This window comes from Megascapheus bottae, chromosome 6, assembly GCF_031878675.1.
Source record: "Megascapheus bottae isolate mThoBot1 chromosome 6, mThoBot2.hap1, whole genome shotgun sequence".
Taxonomy (NCBI): domain Eukaryota; kingdom Metazoa; phylum Chordata; class Mammalia; order Rodentia; family Geomyidae; genus Megascapheus; species Megascapheus bottae.
Genome location: NC_143514.1, coordinates 56527571 through 56552197, shown reverse-complemented (window position 1 = coordinate 56552197; position 24627 = coordinate 56527571). Strand labels below are relative to the sequence as shown.

General features: G+C 47.2%; 1 protein-coding gene across 1 annotated transcript in view; it reads left to right on the top strand.

Moving 5' to 3' along the window:
* Window positions 1-10380, top strand: part of Ptprf (protein tyrosine phosphatase receptor type F) — a 90235-nt gene extending 79855 nt beyond the window's left edge. Inside the window, exons 24-36 of the mRNA XM_090335039.1 lie at window positions 216-248; window positions 1085-1182; window positions 4701-4824; window positions 4990-5165; window positions 5871-5990; window positions 6247-6401; window positions 6481-6766; window positions 6867-7045; window positions 7262-7388; window positions 7603-7728; window positions 7960-8114; window positions 8221-8356; window positions 8747-10380. Coding sequence (XP_090191165.1) covers window positions 216-248; window positions 1085-1182; window positions 4701-4824; window positions 4990-5165; window positions 5871-5990; window positions 6247-6401; window positions 6481-6766; window positions 6867-7045; window positions 7262-7388; window positions 7603-7728; window positions 7960-8114; window positions 8221-8356; window positions 8747-8815 — 1784 coding nt within the window. The 3' untranslated portion in view covers window positions 8816-10380. The remainder of the gene's footprint in view (window positions 1-215; window positions 249-1084; window positions 1183-4700; window positions 4825-4989; window positions 5166-5870; window positions 5991-6246; window positions 6402-6480; window positions 6767-6866; window positions 7046-7261; window positions 7389-7602; window positions 7729-7959; window positions 8115-8220; window positions 8357-8746) is intronic.
* Window positions 10381-24627: the final 14247 nt, after the last annotated feature.

The following is a 24627-nucleotide window of genomic DNA, read 5'->3' as shown; positions in this document are numbered from 1 at the left end:
GAAAACTCACTCTCAAGGTGAGAAATCAGTCGGTGCTTCTGAGCAACAAGGGGACCTGTCCTGACCCACAGCCCCCAGTTCCTCCTCCTTCACTGCCCAACCCCCTCCACAGACCCCAGCCCCTGCACTGTCTGATCTCACATCCCAGTGACCAGAAAAGGCAACCCAGCTCTTTTCTCTACCCCTATTGTTTTTCTGGTTTGTTTTCTCTACAGGTTCCAGTGCCCCCAGTTGCCCGAATATCTCAAGTTAGTTTTCAAAGTTCCCGTGTTTGGGGAAACTTTGGCTTCCATGTCTGTTTCTACTCTACTCTCACCCCATTTCCCCTCTGCTTTCTCAGTTCCTCGCTTTTTCCCACCTTTATCTCTTCTCTCCTCTCTCCTGGCTGTCTCCTCCTCTCTTTGTTCCTCTGCCCACCTGCTTCCTCCAGTCCCTTTTCTCTCCCTCTGGCTCTATCTCCTTGCCTCTTTGCTTCTGCCACCTTTAGTCTCATTCTGACACCTGTCTGCCTCCTGTCTTCTTGGCTCTGTGTCTCCAGTCTTCTTCTTCATTTGCTTCTCTCTCTATGTATCTCTGTGTCACACTGTCATTGTCTATAGTTAGTGGCCATTTCATCAACATAGTCATTGCCTGGAAAGACAATGTCACCAAGTCTCCCATGGTAACTGATGCCAGTGAGGGGCAGGCGGCCATCTCTGGGCAGATGTAGTGGAAATCCAGCTTCCATCCTTTCAGCTGCTGATGACTTGGGCTTCCAGCCCCAGCCTGGGAGGGACGAAGCCTCTTATTCCTCTTGAGCAGACCTGCCAGGCTGAACCCTGTTGCCCTCACTCAGCAGTGTGTCACCTAGACATGCTCCCATGTGCTAACAGCACACACATCTGCCACGCCCCAGCCACCATGTGTACTGCCATCCTTGTTGCCGCATGTGCTGCTATCTCCATGCCACCAGTGCTGAGTGCTCCACCAGTGCTCCATGGTCACCCATATTCACATTTGCACATACATACATTGGGGCTGTCTCTACCATCTTGCTCAGGTGTCATGCTAATCCTATTTTCCTGTGCCCTACCCCCCCCCCCAGGTATGCGTGACCATCCTCCCATCCCTATCACTGACTTAGCAGACAACATTGAACGCCTGAAAGCCAATGACGGCCTCAAGTTCTCTCAGGAGTATGAGGTGAGACACCCTTAGTCCCCACTCTCACAGTGTGATTGACCTGGACCTAGTCAGTAACCAGTTCCTGTCTTGTCCCAGATCCAAGCTAGGACTGGGGCTCCAGGTTTTCCTGGTACGCATGAGGACAGTCAACAGCACCAAGTTTCAGCTGGGGGAACTGGTGATTCTAGGTATTGGGCCCAGCCAAGGGCTTGCAAGGACCCTTTGATCACCCCTAAGAGATGCTACAGAAGGTGGTTTGCTAGAGCTCAGATGTGTGCTAGATACTGGCCTCTAAGAGGTTATTTCACCAACCTCTGGGCACCAGCTAGGCACTGGGCATCTCCTCCCTACAGACTACTGAAATGGTACTATTGTTCTCCCATTTTATAGGTCTGGAGGAGGGGCAAACAACTGATGAGTAATAGAGCCAGGATTCCAGCCTGTGTCGGCCTGACACCCAGTGCCCTATACTTTCATGAGTTCTATCCATTCTCTCATTGCCTGAAATATCAGTGTCACTGAGCTTCCTATGGTGATAGCTCTCCCCAGTAGGTATGCTACAAGCCCAGCTTCAACCCTGTTAGCAGCCACTCACCTGTGCCCACATGTCCATTCCAGATATCACAGCTCACAGATGAGACTTGAGACTTGCTACTGGGGCCTTGACTTCCACTTGCTGGGGCCTCAGACTTCAGGATATGAGGGTTCTCAGCAAAGCCAGCCCAGAGAAGAAAGTCCACGAGACTTACCTTCAGCTAACTACCAGAAAACTGCTCGTGGAGCTTGGCTCAAAAGTGGTAGAGCACTATCCTTGAGCAGAAAAGCTCAGAGATGGTGAAATCAAGCTCTATGACTGACACCCCCACACCCACTAAAAAAACCACAAACAATGAAGGTTGGACCCAGTCATTCTAGGGTTTTTCTGGCTTTCCAGTCAGATGTCCAGTCTTAGCGGCTATATTCTTAGCCCTCCAAAGGGCCATACAAAGTAGATAGCAAAGTTGGTTAGCCAAGAGGAAGTTAAACCTTGGTGGATATATGAATGAGCATATTTGCTACACAAACTTTTGCCTTCTACTGTAGAATACACAATAAATCCTGTTCAGCTATAGCCTTGCTGCAGTAATGAAGCAACTTGGGACCTGTTTTTAGCTCTTTGTCTGTCTAGGAAGCCTCCTTGTCTTCTACTCTTAACCTGTGTCATGTCCTATCCCTGCCCATTTGATGGGGCTATACCTACTGCAGACTTACAGGGTCTCTACTCACAGATACCCCTCATTTCTCACTGCTCATTTCTCTCTAATCTAAGCTTTCCTTACAATACCTCTAAATACCAGCTTTCTCTGCCCACCTAAGGCATCTGTGGGCTCTTCCTCAGCCAGGTTTCCATAGCTCAGTTAATGTTAATGTTCTGGGAATATGGAGACAAATGTCTTCAGAGACTTAGTGGATAAACATGGGCAAACAGGTAATCAGCATGGAATGTGTGATTGAAAATCTGCCCCAATATATCATTCATATAGATGGATGGATGGATGGATGGATAGATATAGATAGATAGATAGATAGATAGATAGATAGATAGATAGATAGATAGATAGATTAAACTTTCCTGACATGCAAAAGGAAGAGGCTGAGAACACTGAAGCAGCTTGAGTGTGGGTGCGTTCCTGGAGATCTCATGGAAGCAGTAGCTCCATCCCATGGAACGTAACAAGGCTGGGGCCAAAATATGAAGAGTGAGTGCTATGCAGAGAACTGTGGTTATATCCATCTGTAAAATGAGGATAACAACTGAGCCTCCCTCTTGAGAATTAGATGAGGGAATGTATGAGAGTGCTTTTAACAGTGCCAACTAAGACTTAGCTCTTACCATTTCTGTTCTTTGAGGCCATGACTAACATATAGAGGCTTTTAAGCAGAAAATTGATGTTCAAATCTGCATTTTCAAAGGATTGTCCTGGCCATAGGCCAGAATGGGTTGAAGTAGAGCAAGAGAAAAGAGGCAGGGAGATGCCAAGCCTGAATTAGGTGGAAAGCCAAGGGCAGCTATGGCAGGTTGAAGAGAGTTAAAAGGGATAGCACTAGATATGGTGAGTGATGGATAGAGATACAGAGATCATGAGGTGGACTTACAGCTACTGGCCTGAGCTTCAGAGTAAATAGATGATTGTGCCCTCTACTGAGAAGACCTACCAATAACACCAGGTGCAGAGGAGAAACTAATGAACTTGACTTTAGAAGTGGAATGTGAGCCAGGGGCAGTGGCTCATGCCTGTATTCCTAGCTATTCAGGAGACTGAGATCTGAGGATCAAAGTTCAAAGCCAGCCAGGGCACAAAATGACCTGAGACTCTTCAGTTAACCTCTAGAAAATGGGAAGTGGGGCTATGGCTCAAGGGTGGGGCTATACCCTTTAGCTGGAGAGCTAAGAGAAAGTGCCCAGGCCGAGTTCAAGCCCCATGACCCACCAAAAAAAAAAAAAAGTGGAATGTGGCTGGGAATGTGGCCTAGTGGTAGAGTGCTTGCCTAGCACACATGAACCCCTGGGTTTGATTCCTCAGTACCACATAAACAGAAAAGACTGAAATTGGCACTGTAGCTCAAGTGATAAAAGTGCTAGCCTTGAGCAAAAGAAGCTCAGGGTCAGTGCCTTGGCCTTGAGTTCAAGCTCCAGAACTGTCAAAAAAAAAATAAAATAGAATTGAGCCAAGCACTAGTGGCTTATGCTTATAATCCTAAATTACTCAAGAGGCCGATATCTGAGGATTGTGGTTCAAAATCAGCCCGGGCAAGAATGCCCATGAGACACTTACCTCCAATAAAGTACCCAGAAAAAGCCAGTAGTAGCCCTGTGGCTCAAGTGGTAGGCCACTAGCCTTGAGCAAAAGAAGCTCAGAGACAGCACCCAAGCCTAAAGTTTAAGCTCCAGGACCAGCGGGTGGGAAGGAAAAATGGATTGAGACAGAAGTTAAGACCCCCTGGTGAGATGATGTCTAGGCAGCTTCCAGATACTCAAATGACCGCTCCAGCAGACAAATGTAAGAATTCTGTCAGCAGTAAGGGCCACCTGGGAAGAGTCGTAACTGAGAAGAATCAGAAATAGGCAGTGTCCTACCTGTAGGAAGGGCAGGTCAGAGGAGCAGATGGACAAGGAATAGTCCAAGAGTTGGAACAGAGCTGCAAAGGTGCACAGTGTCCAGAGCCATCATCAGTTTCCAACGTGGCCCAAGTAGCTGGACTGTGCTATCTGCCCATTTCACTAGCTGAGCTCAGTGTCCTTTCCATAGCCCCCCCATCCCTGACCGCTCTAATCAGATGAGGGGATTTGGTGCTTGGTCAGAGTTGTTATCTGTCACATTCTATATCTGACCTATCCTCTTTGTGGCTATGAGGAGGGGCTGCTCAGCCTCATTAGCACCATGGGTAGAGGGTAGTGTGGCCTGCAGAGGGATGACTGAGCACGTCCCAGGTACCAGGGTTTCCAAGGGTAGTTTCTTGTCCCTTACCTCACCTGCTTCTTCAACTTTTGGCAGTCCATTGACCCAGGACAGCAGTTCACATGGGAGAATTCCAACCTGGAAGTGAACAAGCCCAAGAACCGCTACGCAAATGTCATCGCCTATGACCACTCTCGAGTCATCCTCACCTCCATCGATGGTGAGCCAAGGGGGCGGCACCCTCTCCCACCTCCCTGTTTCCCTCCTTTTCACTGGGGTAACAACTCACTGTAGAAGACACCGTACTCCCGGGTGCACAGAGGCCTGGTGGATGGGCCTCGGGACCCTACGTTAATGTTCTCCATGTCCTTTTCCAACTCTGCAGGGGTTCCTGGGAGTGACTACATCAATGCCAACTACATTGATGGCTATCGCAAGCAAAATGCCTACATTGCCACACAGGGCCCACTGCCCGAGACCATGGGCGACTTTTGGAGGATGGTGTGGGAACAACGCACAGCCACTGTTGTCATGATGACACGGCTGGAAGAAAAGTCCCGGGTGAGATTTAGCGTCCCTGCTAGGAGGTGGATGAGAAATAACGCAGTCACCAAGTGACGTTGGACACTCTCCTCTGCCCCTGTGGACAGAAATTCCTCAGTTCCTCAAGGAATCCCCCACATCCTATTGTTTTCCTAATGTGATTATATTCCCAAAGTACTGGTATCATCAGGTGCTGGGGTGGGGGGTGGCATATTCCCCAGATGTTCTTAGGTTCCTGGGATGTTTATATGTTTCACCAAATGCTATCATTTTCTGGAATGCTAATATGATCCCCATTTGCCGCCATGTTCGAGGTATTCACATGTTCCCCAGATGCTAGAGTATTCCTGAGGCATTAACACATCTCCTAAGTTAATTAGGAAGAAGAGCTGCTGTTATCTGCCTTTGCACTGCAAAGCATTGACTGGAACATAAAATTTACAGAGCTTGAAAATGGGGCATAAACGTTATGGGTAAATTTGGCAGAAAATGTGCCTGGTGCGATCTGGTCTTGAATAAATAATTTTCAATTATGGCCCCATTCCACCAGTGAGGGCAGTTAGTGACACACTGGCGAAGCTTGGTGATGGAGAGAGAGATGGCGCATCTGAAAGATGGAAGTAGCCAGATCTGGTAGTGTTTACACTCTGCTTTTGCCAGTGTTTGAGCACCCTCCAGCATTTTCATGTCCCCTCTGCCCCCTGCTCTCTTTGTCCCTCGCAGGTGAAGTGTGATCAGTATTGGCCAGCCCGTGGCACTGAGACCTACGGCCTCATTCAGGTGTCCCTGCTGGACACAGTGGAGCTGGCCACCTACACCATGCGCACCTTTGCCCTCCATAAGGTATGGGCCCGGGGGCCCTGAAACTCCTCTTTCACTGCAGCCTTGCAAGGACAGTGGACTGGGATGGGGCGCTGTCCCAGGAAGTGAGAGGAGAGTGTGACATGACAGACTGCATTACAGGGAAAGTGCCACACCTCCTTCAGGGGTCCGTCTGAGCAGGGGGAAGAGAGTCGGGTCCCAGTGAGTGATCAGTTCTGCCCTGGGTCATGGCAGGCAGACTTCTAGTCACTTCCTGTCTCCCACCTTTACTGTCCAGAGTGGCTCCAGTGAGAAGCGGGAGCTGCGTCAATTCCAGTTCATGGCCTGGCCAGACCATGGGGTTCCCGAGTACCCAACTCCAATCTTGGCCTTCCTACGACGGGTCAAGGCGTTCAACCCCCTCGATGCAGGGCCCATGGTGGTGCACTGCAGGTGAGAAGGCACAGTGCCACCGAATGGGGTAGGGTGGGAGGTGGGGAGCAGTGCCCCAAGCTAAGCCCATGTCCCGCAGTGCCGGTGTGGGCCGCACAGGCTGCTTCATCGTTATTGACGCCATGCTGGAGCGGATGAAGCATGAGAAGACAGTGGACATCTATGGCCATGTGACATGCATGCGATCACAGAGGAACTACATGGTGCAGACAGAAGACCAGTATGTGTTCATTCATGAGGCCTTGTTAGAGGCTGCCACATGTGGGCACACAGAAGTGCCCGCCCGTAACCTGTATGCCCACATCCAGAAGCTAGGCCAAGTACCTCCTGGGGAGAGTGTGACTGCCATGGAACTTGAGTTCAAGGTAAGGCTTGGTGGACCTCCTTAACCTCAAGGGCTTGGGCTGGGTCAGGGAAATGATGCCTCCCAGGAGGCCAGGCTTACCAGTCCCTTCCTCTTAACAGCTGTTGGCCAGCTCCAAAGCCCACACATCTCGCTTCATTAGTGCCAATCTGCCATGTAACAAGTTCAAGAACCGCCTGGTCAACATCATGCCTTATGAACTGACCCGGGTGTGTCTGCAGCCGATCCGTGGTGTGGAGGGTTCTGACTACATCAATGCCAGTTTCCTGGATGGCTATAGGTCAGCATGCGTGTCCTTGTACCATGATGCTCCTTGCTGGTGGGATGGCAGCAGAGTAGGGTCGGACCAAAGACCAGAGGGGCTAGCTGGGTAGAACAAACAGTGAGGGCATATTGGAGGAGGGGATCTCAAAGCAGAACCCCAAGGGGCCAGGCATTCTCGAGGGAGGTCGGGGGCAGCAGCACCTCCAGCATATGCAGTCTTATGTTCACCCAGACAACAGAAGGCCTACATAGCTACCCAGGGGCCTCTGGCAGAGAGCACCGAGGACTTCTGGCGCATGCTATGGGAGCACAATTCCACCATCATCGTCATGCTGACCAAGCTTCGGGAGATGGGCAGGGTGAGCCCACCCCTCCCCCCAGGGCCCTTTTCATTCCTGGGAAGACACCAGCTACCCTTGAGAAAGATGCCCCTTTTACTCCTCTCTCCTTCCATACCATCGGCATAGCCTCAGACCCTACCCTTCACCTCCTCTGGAATCCTACCCCGGAGTCCTGCACTCCCTTCCACTGTTCTCCCTACCTGATCATGGGGGCCGGGCACTCTGTTCACAGGAGAAGTGCCACCAGTACTGGCCAGCAGAGCGCTCCGCTCGCTACCAGTACTTTGTTGTTGACCCAATGGCTGAATACAACATGCCCCAGTATATCCTGCGTGAGTTCAAGGTCACAGATGCCCGGGTGAGTGTTGAGAGTTACTTATGCCTGTTGACACAAAGGTGTCTGTCACACCATCTGATCATATGTGGGACAGAGTCTGCCCACAGGATCCCTGTCTGAATCTAAGGTGGGGGTACGGGTTTGGGGCTGTGGCATAGCTTATTGGTACATGTGTTGCTGTACTTTTCAGCCTAGAGAGGCTGTAGCCGAAGGCACTAAACCTTCAATCTGTTCCCTGCCCACGTCTCTCAGGATGGGCAATCAAGGACAATCCGGCAGTTCCAGTTCACAGACTGGCCGGAGCAAGGTGTGCCCAAGACCGGTGAGGGCTTCATCGACTTCATTGGGCAGGTGCACAAGACCAAGGAGCAGTTCGGGCAGGATGGGCCCATTACAGTGCACTGCAGGTAAGCCTGATCCCATGAAGGGCCGGGGCTGGAACGTGATCCCAAAGGCCTGGCAGACTGCTGCCTCACGCAAGCAGGCCTCCTGACCCAGTTGTTCCCTAAACAGTGCTGGTGTGGGCCGCACCGGAGTATTCATCACGCTGAGTATTGTCCTGGAGCGCATGCGATACGAGGGTGTGGTTGACATGTTCCAGACCGTGAAGACCCTGCGCACACAGCGTCCTGCAATGGTGCAGACAGAGGTATGCAGCCCACAACCATCCTCGAGACACTTGGCTAGACAGACATCTCTAGGCACATGTGTTTATGTGACAGGCATGTTAGCATTGCCTGTCCTACCTCAGGTGCAGTGAAGACAAGCAAGATGTGTTCATTCTGTAGCTCAGGACTGAAAACTAGTGGGCTGGTTCTGTGGTGGGTTTGGACACAGCAGTCCTTATGGGGTGGAGCTGAACATGTTTTATAGGTAGTCACAGGGGGCGGGGAAAGGAAAGGGAGCGGTGGACCTTCAGATGTTCTCTGCATCCCATAGAAGCTCATTCTCTGACCCCACTGGCCATGAGAGCCCTCTGCTTCGTGCTTAGGATATGTGTAGGCACTGCCTCCATTGACCAGCCTCCCTGCCCTTGCAGGACCAGTATCAGCTGTGCTACCGTGCAGCCCTGGAGTACCTCGGCAGCTTTGACCACTATGCAACGTAACTACTGCTCCCTCTCCTCCGCTGCCCCCACTGAGGGGCTCTGGAGGGGACCCAGCTCCTCTGAGCCATACCGACATCGTCCAGCCCTCCTGCACGGATGCTGTTGCCAGCCAAGCACAGCCCACAGGGATCACTGCGTTTCAGGAACATTGCCACACCAATCAGAGAGCCCAGACCACCCTGGGCGAATAAGTGGACTGGCAGTCAGGCTCTGTTCACCAGGCCCAAATGGAGCCCGCTTTAAGCTCTCTGTTCAGCTCCGAGTTTCTCATGCTTCTTCTCATTGGGTGGGGATGGGGGCAAAGCCTCCTTTTTTATTTTTTTTTAAATTGGGATAGACAAAGGGAGTCTAGCCTCTTCTCTTTGATTTTCCTTTTGCAAAACCTTAATTGTAGAATGGGCCACTAGGGGTTGGAGCTCACTTTGTTTTCTGGTTTTTTTGTTGTTTTTTTTTTGTATGGCTAAGTGCTGAGGGAACATGTGTTCCTCGCGTGGAGCTGGGCCTTTAGCCTGAGCGAGGCGAGGCTGTGCACCGGGAGGCAGTGGGGCTGCTCTCCCAGCCTTTCAGATGAGATCTTGTTTCAGTCAAATGCAGGGAAACACAATTTTTTTTTTAAGTCTTTGTTTTGTTTTTCCTTTAGAGCCTTTTTTAGGCCCCACAGACAGTGGTGGGCGGGGAGGCGATAGGAAACACACATCCCCAGTCATCTATTCCAGTGTGTGTTTAACATTCACAACAGCCCACAACCACAGACATGTCTGGAGGAGCCTGGCAAGGCATTCCTCATCACCATCATGTTTGCAAAGGTTTAAAATAACAACAAAAAACAACCATGAAAATCAAAAAGAAAAAGAGAGTCATCCCTGGCCTCTTCTTCAGATGGCCAAGGCGGCCATGACATGTACCTGGGAGCCCCACCGGGCCAGTAGAACCTTACATTGCAGAATGGCCAGTGCAGACTGGGGTTCCAGCTGCCTGGCTATGTGAATGGCACAAGTTCGGGCATGGACCACGCCCCACACACCTCAGGGCCAAGCCAGGGCATGGCTGGCTCTTCTGGTCCAGGCCAGTGGGCCTGGAAGCACACGTCTGTCCTCAGCAGGGGCCAGATGGTTTTTCTCCCTGGTTTGCAGCTATTTTCAAAGCCCCTGAAAATTACTCTTTTTCCACTTCTTTGAGATGCCCTCATAAACCAATGTGGCAAGACTACTGGATTTCTGTCAATGGTACTATAATCTTATTATCTTGGCTTGCTGAGGGGCAGGGAGAGGGCCTCTTCCTCTAGGCAGGACTATCTAGATATAGGTAAGTGGGGGTGGGAAAGGGTTTATAGCTGTTTTAGCTGAGGGACAGGATGCCCAGGTCCCGAAATCTAGCTCGGCTAAGTCAAGATCAACAATCCAGGGTTGGAAATGTTGGGTGAAACATTCATTTTTACCTTGTGGATGCTAGTGCTGTAGAGTTCACTGTTGTACACAGTCTGTTTTCTATTTGTTAAGAAAAACTACAGCATCATTGCATAATTCTTGATGGTAATAAATTTGAATAATCAAATTTCTTAAAAACAGGTCTTTGTCTCCGTTCTTTTTGGATCCAGAGTCTGGGCTCTAAATCGGTAATTTGGATGGGTTGTAGAAATTTTATGTTTCTGAGGACCATGAGGTCATCCAGTACTGGTCACGGGGTGGGCTCTCCCTCTGTGACATTAGTGACTTGGCACATAGCAGATCTACTCCTTGGGTCCTATGGCTTCTCTAGTGGCATCGGGTAAGTCCTTCTGGATTGTAAAATCATGGAACTTCTAGACACAGAAATAAAAATGAAGAATAAGTGGGGAAGAAAAACACCCAAGTCAGCAGTTACTACAGGAAAGAGTGCCATGAGTCATCTTGGAGATTCTGTAGGTACCTCATCTACAGGGAAGGAAAGCTTCCCCGCATAAGTTAATAAGCTCAATTATAAATGTTTCAGAGTGAGTAGTGGTGTGTTGTAGAAGGCAGAAAAAGCATTCCTAATGGAGAGAAGGAGTTTTGGAAGCATGAAATACATCAAACAGGAACCTGTAAGGTTCAGTGTGATTGAGTAGGGAGACAAGAATTAGAAGGAGCCTTGAGATTATAAAAGCACAAGACATCCTGGCGGTTGAGTGAAACCTAGCACCAGGTTTCTCAGTGTCCCTATACCCACTTCTGTGCTGAGCATGTATCACTGCTCAGAGAAAGGACATCACACATTGCATGATTCGTGATAGTATTAAATTTGAATGATTAGCTAAATAAAAGCATGGTCTGTGAAGCATTTTCAAGTGCGATAAGTATCAGATTTCCACTTGAGAAGCTGCTTTGGAACTGCCTCGATCGGGCTCTGCTCTTAAGTACTTTATGGAGCAAGGGCTACTGTCAGATCATGTGTAGAGAATCACTTTGAGGGTAAAGAGACAGGCAAGGAGATTCTTAGCTCAGAGACCATAGGCAACTGAGTGCCTTACCTGCAGGTGTTCCATTGTCCTGCCCTCTTATCCCACACCTACCTCCAGAGCCCCTCCTCCAGGCCCCGCCCCCATCACTAAGCACAGTTCCTCATCCACCTAGCTTTCCACACACCATCCTCCTAAACCCTCACATTCAACTTGCTGCCAGACTGCATGTGGCTTCTTGAGCCTGTTCAACAGCCTGCCTTTTCTACTGCTGTCACCAAGTTACCAGCCCCAAGACTTCTGCTATACTATTCATCTGGGTTCCTTGTCCTTGGCACTGCCCTAATTGACTCATCCTCAACAGTAGCCAAAAATCCTTCCTCTGAGACCCTGTCCAAGCCCCAGTGTCAGCCCCAAGTCCGTCGCTTTTCCAGATTCTATAGCACTGACCCCTGCTCCTCCCCTCTTCCCTCACCTCAGCCTCACACTTTTCCACAAGCTCTTTTGGACCATTCTCCTCACCTCTCTACCTGAATAACCCTCCCCCTGTCCCTATTTTGTGTAACTTAGATCCTAAAAAGATTTCCTCAAGAAGCCATCCCTAACAAAATTGTCTGAAATATATTTGTGTAACCTTCACAACTGTATGTAGTTTCTTAATCAGAAGCCAGTGTTTTATGGGCTGGCAATGTGGCTTAGTGGTAGTGCTTGACTAGTATGCATGGAGCTCTGGGTTCTATTCCTCAGTAGTGCATAACAGAAAAAGCCAGAAGTGGTGCTGTGGATCAGGTGATAAGAGTATAGCCTTGAGGGGCCGGGAGTTTGGCCTAGTGGTTAAAGTGCTTGCCTAGCATGCATGAAGACCTGGGTTCGATTCCTCGGTACCACATACATAGAAAAAAGCTGGAAGTGGTGCTGAGGCTCAAGTGGTAGAGCTCTAGCCTTGAGAAAGTCCAAGGACAGTGCTTAGGCCCTGAGCTCAAGCCCAGGACTGGCAAAAAAAAAAAAAGAGTATAGCCTTGAGCAAAAGAAACTCAGGGACAGTGTAGGCTCTGAGTTCAAGCCCCAGGACTGGCAAAAAAGAAAAACCAGTGCTTTAGATTGGCACTGGTAGTGCCCACTTGTATCCTACCTACTCAGGAGACTGAGGATTGAGGTTTAAAGGTGGCCCAGGCAAACAAATCCATGAGACTCCATCTTCAATTAGCCAGGAAAAGACAGATGGATCGTGCACACTGATAGTTCATGCCTGTAATCCTAGCTATTCAGTAGGCTGAGATGGGAGAATCACAGTTTGACCTGGAGCTGGAAAGTCCATGGCATCTTATCTCCAATTAATGACACTCCCTCCCCCCCTCACTTCACCCCTCCTGCCAAGCCAGAAGTGGAGCTGTGGCTCAAGAACCTAATACCCACATCACTGTCTTGAGCAAAAATCTCAGGACCCTGAATTCAAACTTCTTCCCCCTCTCCCCCCCCACCATGTTTTATCCACTTGTGCTACAAAATGGCACCTGGGTTTGAAGTAAACACATCATTGAACTAACAGATTGCTGCCTTGAGGCATGTGTGTACCATGAGGCATGAGGAGATAGATGATGAATATGAAAAAGTGAATAAACATATTTGTAGTTTGCTAGATGGTGGTAAGTTATGGTGAGACAGGGGAAGAGACTGCACTAAGAAGCATCAGGCATGCCTTCTTGGAAAGAGGATTTGAGGAAACACTTAAATTCAGTGAGGGATTTTTTTTCCTCTGCCATCTTCAGAAGGAGCATTCAGACAGGAGGCCACTGGCGCTGAGGCCCTGGGTAGAAGTTGCCTGATACGTTGAAGCTGAGGCAGCCTCGACACCCTGAACAAGAGAGTAGCAGAATCAGGGCAGGCGGGGAATGGGACAGAAGTCTGGGTGTGAGAAGTGGCCAGATTATTATCTTGAAGACAGAGCTGAGGGTTAGCCAATAGACTAGAAAATAGAGAAGGCTAAATAGAGGCTCACACATGTAATCCTAGCTACTCGGTTCAAAGCAGCCTGGAAGAAAAAGTCTATAGGATTCTATCTTCATTTAGCCAGCAAAATGCTGAACTAGAGGCTTGGCTCAGAATTTGCTAAAGCACCAGTTGTGAGCAAGAAAGGTGAGCTAGAGCACAAGAGCCAGGGGCCAGTACTCAAAAGAAGAAAAATAAAAAGACAGAAGGAGCTAAGTGCTGGTGACTCATGCCAATAATCCTAACTACTCAGGAGGCTGAGATCTGAAGATTATGGTGCAAAAATAGCCAAGGCAGGAAAGTCCATGAGATTTTTTTTTTTTTTCAGTTGTGGGGCTTGAACTCTGGGCCTGGGTGTTGTCCCTGAGCTCTTCAGCTCAAGACTAGCACTCTACCACTTGAACCACAGTGTCACTTCTGGTTTTCTGGTAGTTACAGATAAGAGTCTCACAGCCATGCACTGGTGACTCACGCCTATAAGCCTATCTACTCAGAAAGCTGAGATCTGAGGATCACAGTTCAAAAGCCAGCCTGGGCACTAAAGAACCTAAGACTCTTATCTCCAACTAACCACTAGAAAATGAGAAGTGGGGCTGTGATTCAGGGGTAGGACAATAACCATGAGCTGAAGAACTCGGGAACAGTGCCCAGGCCCAGAGTTCAAGCCCCATGACCCACAAAAAAAAAAAAAAAAAAAAAAATCATGGACTTTAGTGCCCTGCCTGGCTTTGAACCATGATCTTCAGATATTCCCAGCTTTCTGAGTAGCTACAATTACAGGTGTAAGCCACTGGTGGCTTGTGGTCCCATAGTCTGGTAGTCCATGAGATTTTTTTTTTTTTAATCTCCAATAACCTACTCAGAAAAAAAGCCAGAAATAGTCCTGTGGCTCAAGAGGTAGAGACAGTATCCAGGTCCTGAGTTCAAGCCCCAGGAAGGACCCCCCCACCCTCCCCCCCCCAAAAAAAAGGCAAGAAGGGAAAAAAAAAATAGAAGAGTCACCCAGCAGGGCATGAGCAACTGGAAAGGTAAAGTTCGAATTTATTGAAATAGGATTAGTAAATTACTTGAAAGGTACCAACTAAAATCTGGCAACTGGGTTGGGAATGTGGCTTAGTGGTATTGTACTTGCCTAATATGCATGAAGCCCTGGGTGCTATTCCTCAGTACCACATACACAGAAAAAGCCCAAAGTGGCACTGTGGCTTAAGTGACAGAGCATTAGCCTTGAGCAAAAGTGACCAAGGATAGTGCACAGGCCCTGAGTTCAAGCTCCAGGACTGGCCAAAAAAAAAAAAACAAAAAAAAAACAAGGACAATGCCCAGGACAAGCAATTTTATTTTATTTTATTTATTTATTTTTTTGCCAGTCCTGGGCTTAAGCTCAGGGCCTGAGCACTGTCCTTGGACTTTCTCAAGGCTAGAGCTCTACCACTTGAGCCTCAGCACCACTTCCGGCTTTTTTCTATGTATGTGGTACCGAGGAATCGAACCCGGGTCTTCATGCATGCTAGGCAAGCACTTTAACCACTAGGCCAAACTCCCAGCCCCCAAGCAATTTTATTTTATTTATTTATTTTTGGGGTGGGTCATGGGGCTTGAACTCAGCCTGGGTGCTGTCCCTGAGCGCTTCAGCTCAAGGCTACCATCCTACTCTTCAGCCAAGCCCTACTTCCTGTTTTCTAGAGGTTAATTGGAGATAAAAAAAAAAAAAAAAAAAAAAATCTCAGGTCCTTTTGTGTCCAGGCTGGCTTTGAACCTTGATCCTCAGATCTCAGCTTCCTGAGTAGCTAGGATTACAGGTGAGAGCCACCTTGCTGGCTCTCACCTGTATTAATTGTATAATTAATTGTTGTGTGTTGGTTCTGAGGCTTAAACCCAGGGCCTGGGCACTGTCTCTGATCTTTTTTGTTCAAGGCTGGTTAATGCTCTACGATTTATGACATAGCTCCATTTTTATGGTTGGTTAATTGGAGATCTAGTCCTGGGGCTTGAACTCTGGCAGCTGGGCACTGTCTCTGATTTTTTTTTTTTATTTTATTTTTTTTGTGCTCAAGGCTTGTGTTTTACTACATGAGTCACAGCTCCACTTCCAGCTTTCTTTTGGGTGGGGGGGCCAGGGGTAGGGGAGGTGGTTATTTGGAGATAAGAGTCTCACAGACTTTCTTTTTCCTACCCAGTCTGGCTTTGAACTTCAATCCTCAGATCTCAGATTATAGGTATGAGCAACCAGTGGTTGGTCATGAGCAATTTTTTTTTTCCAGTCATGAGGCTAGAACTCCAGGCCTTTGGGCTTTCTCAAGACTAGCACTCTACCACTTGAGCCACAGCACCATTCCCACTTTTTCTGTGTGATATAGAGGAATTGAATCCAGGGCTTCATGCACGCTAGGCAAGCCCTCTACCACTAGGCCACATTCCCAGTCGAGCCATGACCATGAGCATTTTTAATGGATGTAAAAGGAGGTATATAGATTAGAATCATACTGTTTGTATCTCTATACAAACTTGCCTCTTATTTAAATATATTGTAGATTTCTTTCCATGTCAAGAGGGTGTTTTTTGTTTTTGTAATGCTTAGGATCCAATCCCGGGCCTTCTATGCTAGGCAAACATTCTACCACTAGTCTGGGTACGGTGGTTCATGCCTGTAATTTTTTTTTGCCAGTCCTGGGACTTAAACTCTGGGTCTGAACACTATCCTTGGGGTCTCTCAAGGCTAGAGTTCTACCACATGAGCCACAGCACCACTTCCAGCTTTTTTCTAGTATCTGGTACTAAGGACATGAACGCAGGTCTTCATGCATGCTAGGTAAGTACTCTACCATTAGACCAAACTCTTGGCCCCATACCTGTAATCTTAGCTACTCAAAGAACTGAGAATTAAGATTCAAAGTCAGCCCACACAGGCAAGTCCATGAAACTCATCTCTAACCACTAAAAACCAGAAGTAGTGGTATGGCCCACGTTGTAGAATGCCAGCCTTGAGTGTAAAAGCCAAGAAAGAGCATGAGGCTCTGAGTTCAAGCCACAGTACCAATACCATAACTATTGGTCCCACCCCTCCCCCTCCCCCTCTCTCTCCCCAGCAACAAAAAAAGTGCTCTACCACTGAATTCAGCCTGTGTTTTTAAAGCATTTGCATTTTTCTGTGGGCCAGTCTTGAGGTTTCAGCACTGGGTATTGTTCCTGAGCTGTTTTGCTCCAAACTAATGCTCTACCACTTGAGCCACAGCTCCACTTCCAGCTTAGTATTTACTTTCGAATCAACATATAAGAATTATGCATAGGAGTTTGATGAGGAGTGTGGCCTAGTGGTAGAGTGCTTGCCTAGCATGCATGAAGCCCTGGGTTCGATACCTCAATACCATATATGCAGAAAAAGCCAGAAGTGGTGCTGTGGCTCAAATGGTAGAGCTTTAGTCTTGAGAAAGCCCAGGGACAGTGCTGAGGCCCTCAGTTCAAGCCCCAGGACTACCCCCAAAGTACATAGTTCTTTTTTTTTGAGTCATGGGGCTTGAACTCTGGGACTGGGTACTGTCCCTGAGGCTTCAGCCCTAGCCCTGAGCCACAGCCCCACTTCTCATCTTATAGTGATTAATTGGAGATAAAAGTTTCACAGTCTTTTTTTTTTTTTTTTTTCTTTTGCCAGTCCTGGGTCATGAACTCAGGGCCTGAGCTCTGACCTTGGGCTTTTTCCTCAAGGTTAGCACTCTGCCACGTGAGTCACAGTACCATTTCTGGTATTTTATTTTATTTTATTTTATTTTATTTTATTTTTGCCAGTCCTGGGCTTGAGCTCAGAGCCTGGCACTGGCCTTGAACTTTCTCAAGGCTAGAGCTCTACCACTTGAGCCTCAGCACCACTTCTGGCTTTTTTCTATGTATGTGGTACCGAGGAATTGAACCTGGGTCTTCATGCATGCTAGGCAAGCACCCTACGATTAGGCCAAACTCCCAGCCCATTTCTGGTATTTTTCAATGTATATGGTACCAAGGAATGGAACTCAGACCTTTGGGTATGCTAGGCAAACACTCTACTACCAGGCCAAACTCCCAGCCCTGAGTTTCATGGTCTTTAGTGCTTTAGTGCCTGGGCTGGCTTTGAACTGTGATTCTCAGATCTCAGCCTCCTGAGTAGCTAGGATTTCAGGCCTGAGTCACCGCACCTGGCCATAGTTCATTTTTTTTAACTGCCACATACCATTCTGTTAGATACATCATACTCTTTAAAAATGGTTATCAGGGCCAGAGTTTGGCCTAGTGGTAAGAGTGCCTGCGTAGCATGCATGAAGACCCGGGTTCGATTCCTCAGTACCACATACATAGAAAAAGCCAAAAGTGGTACAATGGTTCAGGCTAGAACACTAGCCTTGAGGAAATCCCAAGGACAGTGCTCAGGCCCTTAGCTAAAGCACAGGACTGGTAAAAAAAAAAATAGTTATCAATATAACTTGTTAAAGAAGAAATGAAGGTTCAAGATAAAATAACTCAATCAAGCTCCATTTCTTTTTATTTTTTTTGGCCAGTCGTGGGCTTGAACTCAAGGCCTGACCATTGTCCTTGGACTTTTCTCAAGGCTAGAGCTCTACCACTTGAGCCACAGCACCACTTCCAGCTTTTTTCTATGCATGTGGTATCAAGGATTTGAACTTGGTCCTCTGTGCATGCTAGGCAAGCACTCTACCACTAGGCCAAACTCCCAGCCCCTCCATTTCTTTATGTAGAACTTCAAATTTCAAGGGTGCAATGGTGATTATTATTACATGCCTTTAGGAACTAAGGTCTGCTGACCTCAGGCTCATAAAATGGGAAGGAGGGGCCGGGAGTTTGGCCTAGTGGTTAAAGTGCTTGCCTAGCATGCATGAAGACCCGGGTTTGATTCCTCGGTACCACATACATAGAAAAAAAGCCGGAAGTGGGGCTGAGGCTCAAGTGGTAGAGCTCTAGCCTTGAGAAGATCCAAGGACAGTGCTCAGGCCCTGAGCTCAAGCCCAGGACTGGCAAAAAAATAAATAAATAAAATAAAATAAAATGGGAAGGATTTCAAGAATTTGCTTGATTCCGCCCCTCACTTTTATCTCTCTTTACCTCCTGACTCTGTGATACATTACCTTTATTTTTACTTTTGTTTTTTTGTCAGTCCTGGGGTTGGGCTCAGGGCCAGGGCCTGTAAAAATTGCAAACCAACAAACAGCAGTGTAATTGCAGGTCTTCTGGAGTGACGAGATACACAGCCAGCCATCAGTGCTCAGGTCCTGAGCTCAATCCCAGGACTGGCCAAAAAAAACCAAAAAACCAAAACAACAACAACAACAGCAAAAAAAACCAGGTCTTCTGATTTTGGCTGCTACAGCATGCAGGAGCTATCTTTTCTTGGTTACTTTTCACTTGGATATAATTCTCTTCACATAAGGTTTTCACATAGGATTATAAACTTTCTGATTCTTGCTTGCCTCTGAATATCTTTTACACTGACATTCAATTTTAACTTTTCCAACTCAGGGCTTTCTTTACAGAAAAAAAAAAAATATGGAAGTGACCCTGTAGCTCAAGTGATAGAGCACTAGCCTTGAAAAACTTGAGAATAGGGGCCGAGAGTGTGGCCTAGTGGTAGAGTTTGATGCCTTGATACCACATACACAAAAAGGCCAAAAGTGGTGCTGTGGTTCAAGAGGTAGAGTGGTTTTGAGAAAGCTCAAGGACAGTGCCCAAGCCCTAAGTTCAAGCCACAGGAAAGAAAGAGAGAAAGAAAGAAAGAAAGAAAGAAAGAAAGAAAGAAAGAAAGAAAGAAAGAAAGAAACTCATCTCCAATTAATGAGCCCCCCAAAAAAAAACCCAAAACAAAAAATAAAACCTGAGCGAGTGGTGGTGCTCACGCCTGTAATCCTAGATACTCAGGAGGCTGAGATCTAAAGATCAAGATTCAAAGCCAGGCCAGGCACAAAAGGACCTGAGACTCTTATCTCCAATTAATCACTAGAAAAGGGGAAATGGGGCTTGGCTCAAGGGTAGGGTGGTAGCCTTGAGCTGAAAAGCTCAGGGACAGTGCCCAGGCCCTGGGGTAGGGTGGTAGCCTTGAGCTGAAGAGTTCAGGGACAGCGTCCAGGCTGAGTTCAAGTCCCATGACCCACAAAAATAAATAAATAAGTAAAACGTGAAGGTAGAGATGTGGCTCAAGTGGTAGAGTACAGCTTTGAGAGGAAAAAGCCAAGATAAGAGTACAAGCCCCAATATTGGCACACACAGAAAAAAAATGCCCATGAGTTACAAATAATATGCAGATGAGCCTGGAGTCTTTTTCATCCAACTACCTAACTCAGTCTAAGCCAGAACTGTTCATTTGTTATTTTTTTCCTTTATTACCAATACAATCTATCACTATTTTGGGGGGTTTTTTGTTGTTGTTGTCTTGTTTTTTGCCAGTCCTGGGGCTTGAACTCAGGGCCTTGGCATTATCCTTGAGCTTTCTCAAGACTAGAGCTTGACCACTTGAGCCACAGCTTCTCTTCTGGCCTTTTCTGCGTATGTGGTAACAATGAATTGAGCACAGTCTTTCGTGCATGTTAGGCAAGCACTCTACTACTAGGCCACACTCAGGGCCCTATTTTGTTGTCTTTCATTGATTTGTTTTCATTTGCTGCTTCTGAATGTGTGCTTCATGCCCTCACTTCCCTTGCTCATCTAGTGCTCTACCACTTGAGCCATATCTCCAGTCTGGCATTTTTTTTTTCCAGTCCTGGGCTTGAGCTCAGGGCCTGAGCACTGACTTTCTCAAGGCTAGAGCTCTACCACTTGAGCCTCAGCACCACTTCTGGCTTTTTTCTATGTATGTGGTAGCGAGGAATCGAGCCCGGGTCTTCATGCATGCTAGGCAAGCACTCTACCACTAGGCCAAACTCCCGGCCCCCAGTCTGGCATTTTGCGGGTTACTTGGAGATAGGGTCTTATAAACTTCCACCTGGGCTGGCTTTCAACCTGGATCCTCCAGATCTGTCTCATGAGAAGCTAGGATTCTAGGCATGAGTCTTCAGCATCAGTTCAGGTGGTGGGGTCTGAGGAGTCAATTGAAGACAGCCCAGGCAGGAAGTCTGTGAGACTCATCTCCAATAAACTTCTCAGGAAAAGCCGGAAGTGGGGCTGAGGCTCAAGCCGTAGAGCTCTAGCCTTGAGAAAGTCCAAGGACAGTGCTCAGGCCCTGAGCCCAAGCTCAGGACTGGCAAAAAAAAAAAAAAAAAAGTGTAGCTGAGGTAGATGGATCACAAGTTTGAGATCAGCAGGGGCTATATAGTGGATCAATACCTAATTTTTATTGTTGTTATTGTTGTTTGTTTTTGGTGCTAGTACAGGGGCTTGAACTCACGACCTTGTCCCTTACCTTTTTCACTGAAGGTTGCTCTGCCCACTTGAGTCAGAGCTCTAGCTTTTTGGTGGTTTATTGGGATAAGATTCTCACAATTTCCTACCTGAGCTGGCTTCAAACCTTAGTCCTCATAGTTCAGCTGCCTGAGCAGTTAGGATCATAGGCAAGAGCCATGGGTACTAGGTTAAGATTCTTGCAAATCTGTAAGTGCAGAAGTAAACAATGACTGAGTGAAATGGCTCAGGCCTGTAAAATCCCAGCCAATCAGAAGGCAGTGATCATGGGGAGCCTGGTTTATGGAGAGCTCGCGCAAGTTAGGGAAACCCTCATTTCCATGAGCAAGCCAGGAGTGGTGGCTTTTTCTTGTGATCCCTACATAAGTATGAGGATTGCTGTCTGAGGCCAGTCTCAGGCAAGAGCCTAACCTGAAAAGTCACTGCAAAAGGGTGTGGCTCAAGTGTGAAGCCCTAAGTTCAAACTCTATCCTGGAAGAGTAGGGGAATGTGCATGGACACAAACAAGCAATTTCCATAGAAGATGCATAAAATCCTGTCCCGAAAGAAATGTAAATTGGAAAAAAAATTGGTTTTTCTGTTAAATTGGCAAAAAATAGGCATCCATTTGGTGTAGAGAATTGGATATTGATATACCAAAAGTGGGACCTTTTGGGAGGAAATTTTGCAGTATGTAAGCCAGGTGCTGCTGCCTCACCTGTACTCTTAGTTACTTAGAAGGCTGAGATCTATCCATCAAGGTTCAAAGCCAGCCTAGGCAAGAAAATACATGAGATTCTTTTTTTTCGGGGGAGGGGGGTGGCTCTAGGGCTTGAACTCTGGGCCTGAGCACTGTCCCTGAGGTCTTCAGCTCAAGGCTACCACCCTACTCTTGAGCCATAGTCCCACTTCTAGTGGTTAATTGGAAATAAGAGTCCCTTGGCTTGGCTTTGTTTTGCCCTTGGCTTTATATTGCCAGGGCTGGCTTTGAACCTTGATCCTCAGATCTCAGCCTCCTGAGTAGCTAGGATTATAGGCGTGAGCCACCACACCGTCAATACATGAGATTCTTATCTCTCCTTAATCACTAGAAAACTGGAAATGGCACTGTGGATCAAAGTGATAGAGCACTAGCCTTGAGCAGAAAAGTTCAGGGACAGTTTCCAGGCCCTGATTTCAAGCCCCATGACTGATGGAGAGGGGAAAAAAGCTTTATTATGGACCCACCAATATATACTTAGGAATTTACACTGGTTAGCAACTGGACAAATAATTCAGAAGTCTATAAGGAGAGCACTGTACCATGATACAAAATACTAAAAAAGTTAGATATGCAGAGATGTGTACAGTACATGCATTACCTGGGAGAAACAGATTCTGGGATCCCACCCTATACCTGCTGAATCAAAACTCTACTCTCACATCTGTATGAGCCTTCAAGGCAGAGAAGGACTGGCACAGATGGGAGCCAAAATGTGAGTGGTTTTTCTGGTAGCAATGTGTCCTATCTATTTCAAACATATTTTCTAGTTTTCCTGTCTTTGATGTGCATCTGTAAGAGGTTAAAAAAAAACAAAGCCATCATGCCAGAGCTGCCAGTGTTACCCCTCCACTTGGTGCCTTCCTGGCATACCTCATTCACGGAAGCTGGGGCCTCCTCGCAGCCCTTCTCCCACCCTCTAACACTCTAGTCTTACCTCCCACTGAGTTGTTGGTCCAGTAACCATAGCACTGTACTGAAATTATTTTCCTTGCTTCTTCAGCTGTTCAAACAGTAACACGGGGAGGAAAAATACAAGAAGATTATCGAAATTGCAGTGCAGAAATAAAATGTACATTGGCATTATGAATTATGGTTTGGCTCCTCTGGTGGACTGGAATCTTAGAACCAAGCAACTGAGAGCCTGCCCCCAAAGTTAGAGGCTCCATACATGTTTGCTAAGTGGATGAAATAGGAGATGCTCTAACTGGCTTTCAGGCAAAAGGGAAATCTGATGGCCCGAGGGACCGGTGACTGGAGCTCAGTCCTCCTCCCAAATTCTCTGAGTCTCTTTTGCTTCCACTGAGAGCCCGTTCCCTAGTCAGCTCCTAGAGGACTTCCCAGCTCCCCCAGCATTCTCAGCTAAGAAGGGATTTGCCTCCATGACACCAATTCCGTTTTTGCATGATAAACTGCATTTCTCTCCCAGCTTCCCCTTATGCTAATGGTTGGAAATGGCTCAGATGGAGATTTACCCAGCAATGACATATTTAAAATAAATGTCACTCAAGACTTGGACTGTATTGGGGTACTCAGTCCTCCTCAAATACATTGTGTCCCAGATCTTTTTCCAGGGCTGACTTTCCAGCTCTTTTCTCTTTCATATTATCAGGACATTTTCTGTAGTTACCCTCTCCACATCTGAGCTCCTGAATGGTTGGTTTTATAATCAATAAATTGGGCACTAGTGACTCATAGCTATAATCTTAGCTACTCAGCAGGCTGAGATATAAAGATTTCAGCTCAAAGTCAGCCTGGGCAAAAAATCTGTGAGACTCTTACTTCCAATTAATTACCAACCAATGTGAGTAGTAAGACTCCTGAAAAGTAGCTGTGCATAGCATTAAAGGTCCTGAAGCAGACTGAGATGCAGTTCCTTCAAAAATTGTTTTAAGGCCAGGCACCAGTGGCTCATGCCTGTAATCCTAGCCCAGTCAGGAAGGTCCATGAGACTCTTATCCCCAATTAACCAGCAAAAAATTGAAACTGTGATTCAAATGGTAGAACACCAACCTTGAGTGAAAAAGCCAAGGGATATACAGGCCTTGCGTTCAAGCCCCAGACCAGCACATGCACAAAATGTTTTAAGCAGAATGTGGTAGCTCATGCCTTTAAACCTAGCTACTTAGGAAGCAGAGATCAGAAACACCATAGTTCAAATGCAGCCCAGAAAAAAAGCTAGTGAGAACAATCTTAATCTACAAGCCAAATGTGGTGATGGGGCAAGCCTGTTATCTCACTACATGTGAGGCACAGGTAGAATGGTCACAGTTTGAGGTTGGCCTGAGGAAAAAGTTACAAGTTCAAAAGGGCTGGAGGGTTTAAGAGGTATGGTGCATTCTTTACAAGTGTAAGGGACTGGGTTCATTTCCCAGTACCTTCATCAAAGATAACAAACCAAAACAAGCCAAAGGGGGAAAAAATGTTTTAGACAAGCAAAACTGGCTGGGAACGTAGCTCAGTAGAATGCTTTCCCAGAATACACAGGATCCAGGTTTGATTCCCAGCCCTGATAGAAGGTCCACCATGGTGGGCAAAGGAAGAATGGGGCCGGATAGGATGTAGAGGAAGAGGGGATCGGATCACTGAGGCCCTGGAAGGCCAGAGCAAGAGACTTTGAATGACATTCAATAGGGCAGGGAATTCACTGGATTTGAGGCTTGGCAAAAGCACTCTGGAAGCACTTGGAGAACAGGTCAGAAAAGACGAGAGCAGAAGTGCAAACTTCCACTAGGAAACTGTTAAGAGTGAGTCAATAAAAGGGAAGGGCAGCTTGCGATGGTATGGCAGGGGATGGGGGAGACAAGAGCAGGATCCATTATGCAGTTGTGAAAGAACAGGCATCAAGGAGTGAATGTGGGCTACAAGGGGGAAGGAGGCACAATGATGGCACCTGGATGGGCCCTGGGGCCTTGGCTGAGAACTGGGAATGCTGGGGGAGGGGGAGGGGGTAGGGGCAAGAGTCAAACACATTCAAGTAGAGGGATACAATTGTCAACTTCACATCCCCAGGGCTAGCACAAAACAGGTAGAGGCTGGTAAAAATAAATAAATAAATAAATAAATAAATAAATAAATAAAAATTATTGGATGATTTCAAAATATATTGCAACTATGTATGAAGCGGCCATAAGGCAGCTCAGGGAATGGTATTGCTCACTAAGGGGATGGGAGGGGAAGAAAGAAAGCAACAGAGAGGGTTAAAAAAATTAAAAGAATGCAGGAAAGTGAAATGAGCTCTATGGGAAGGGTAGAGGCCAGTGGGAGAGGGAAGACTAACAAAGAAAGTGT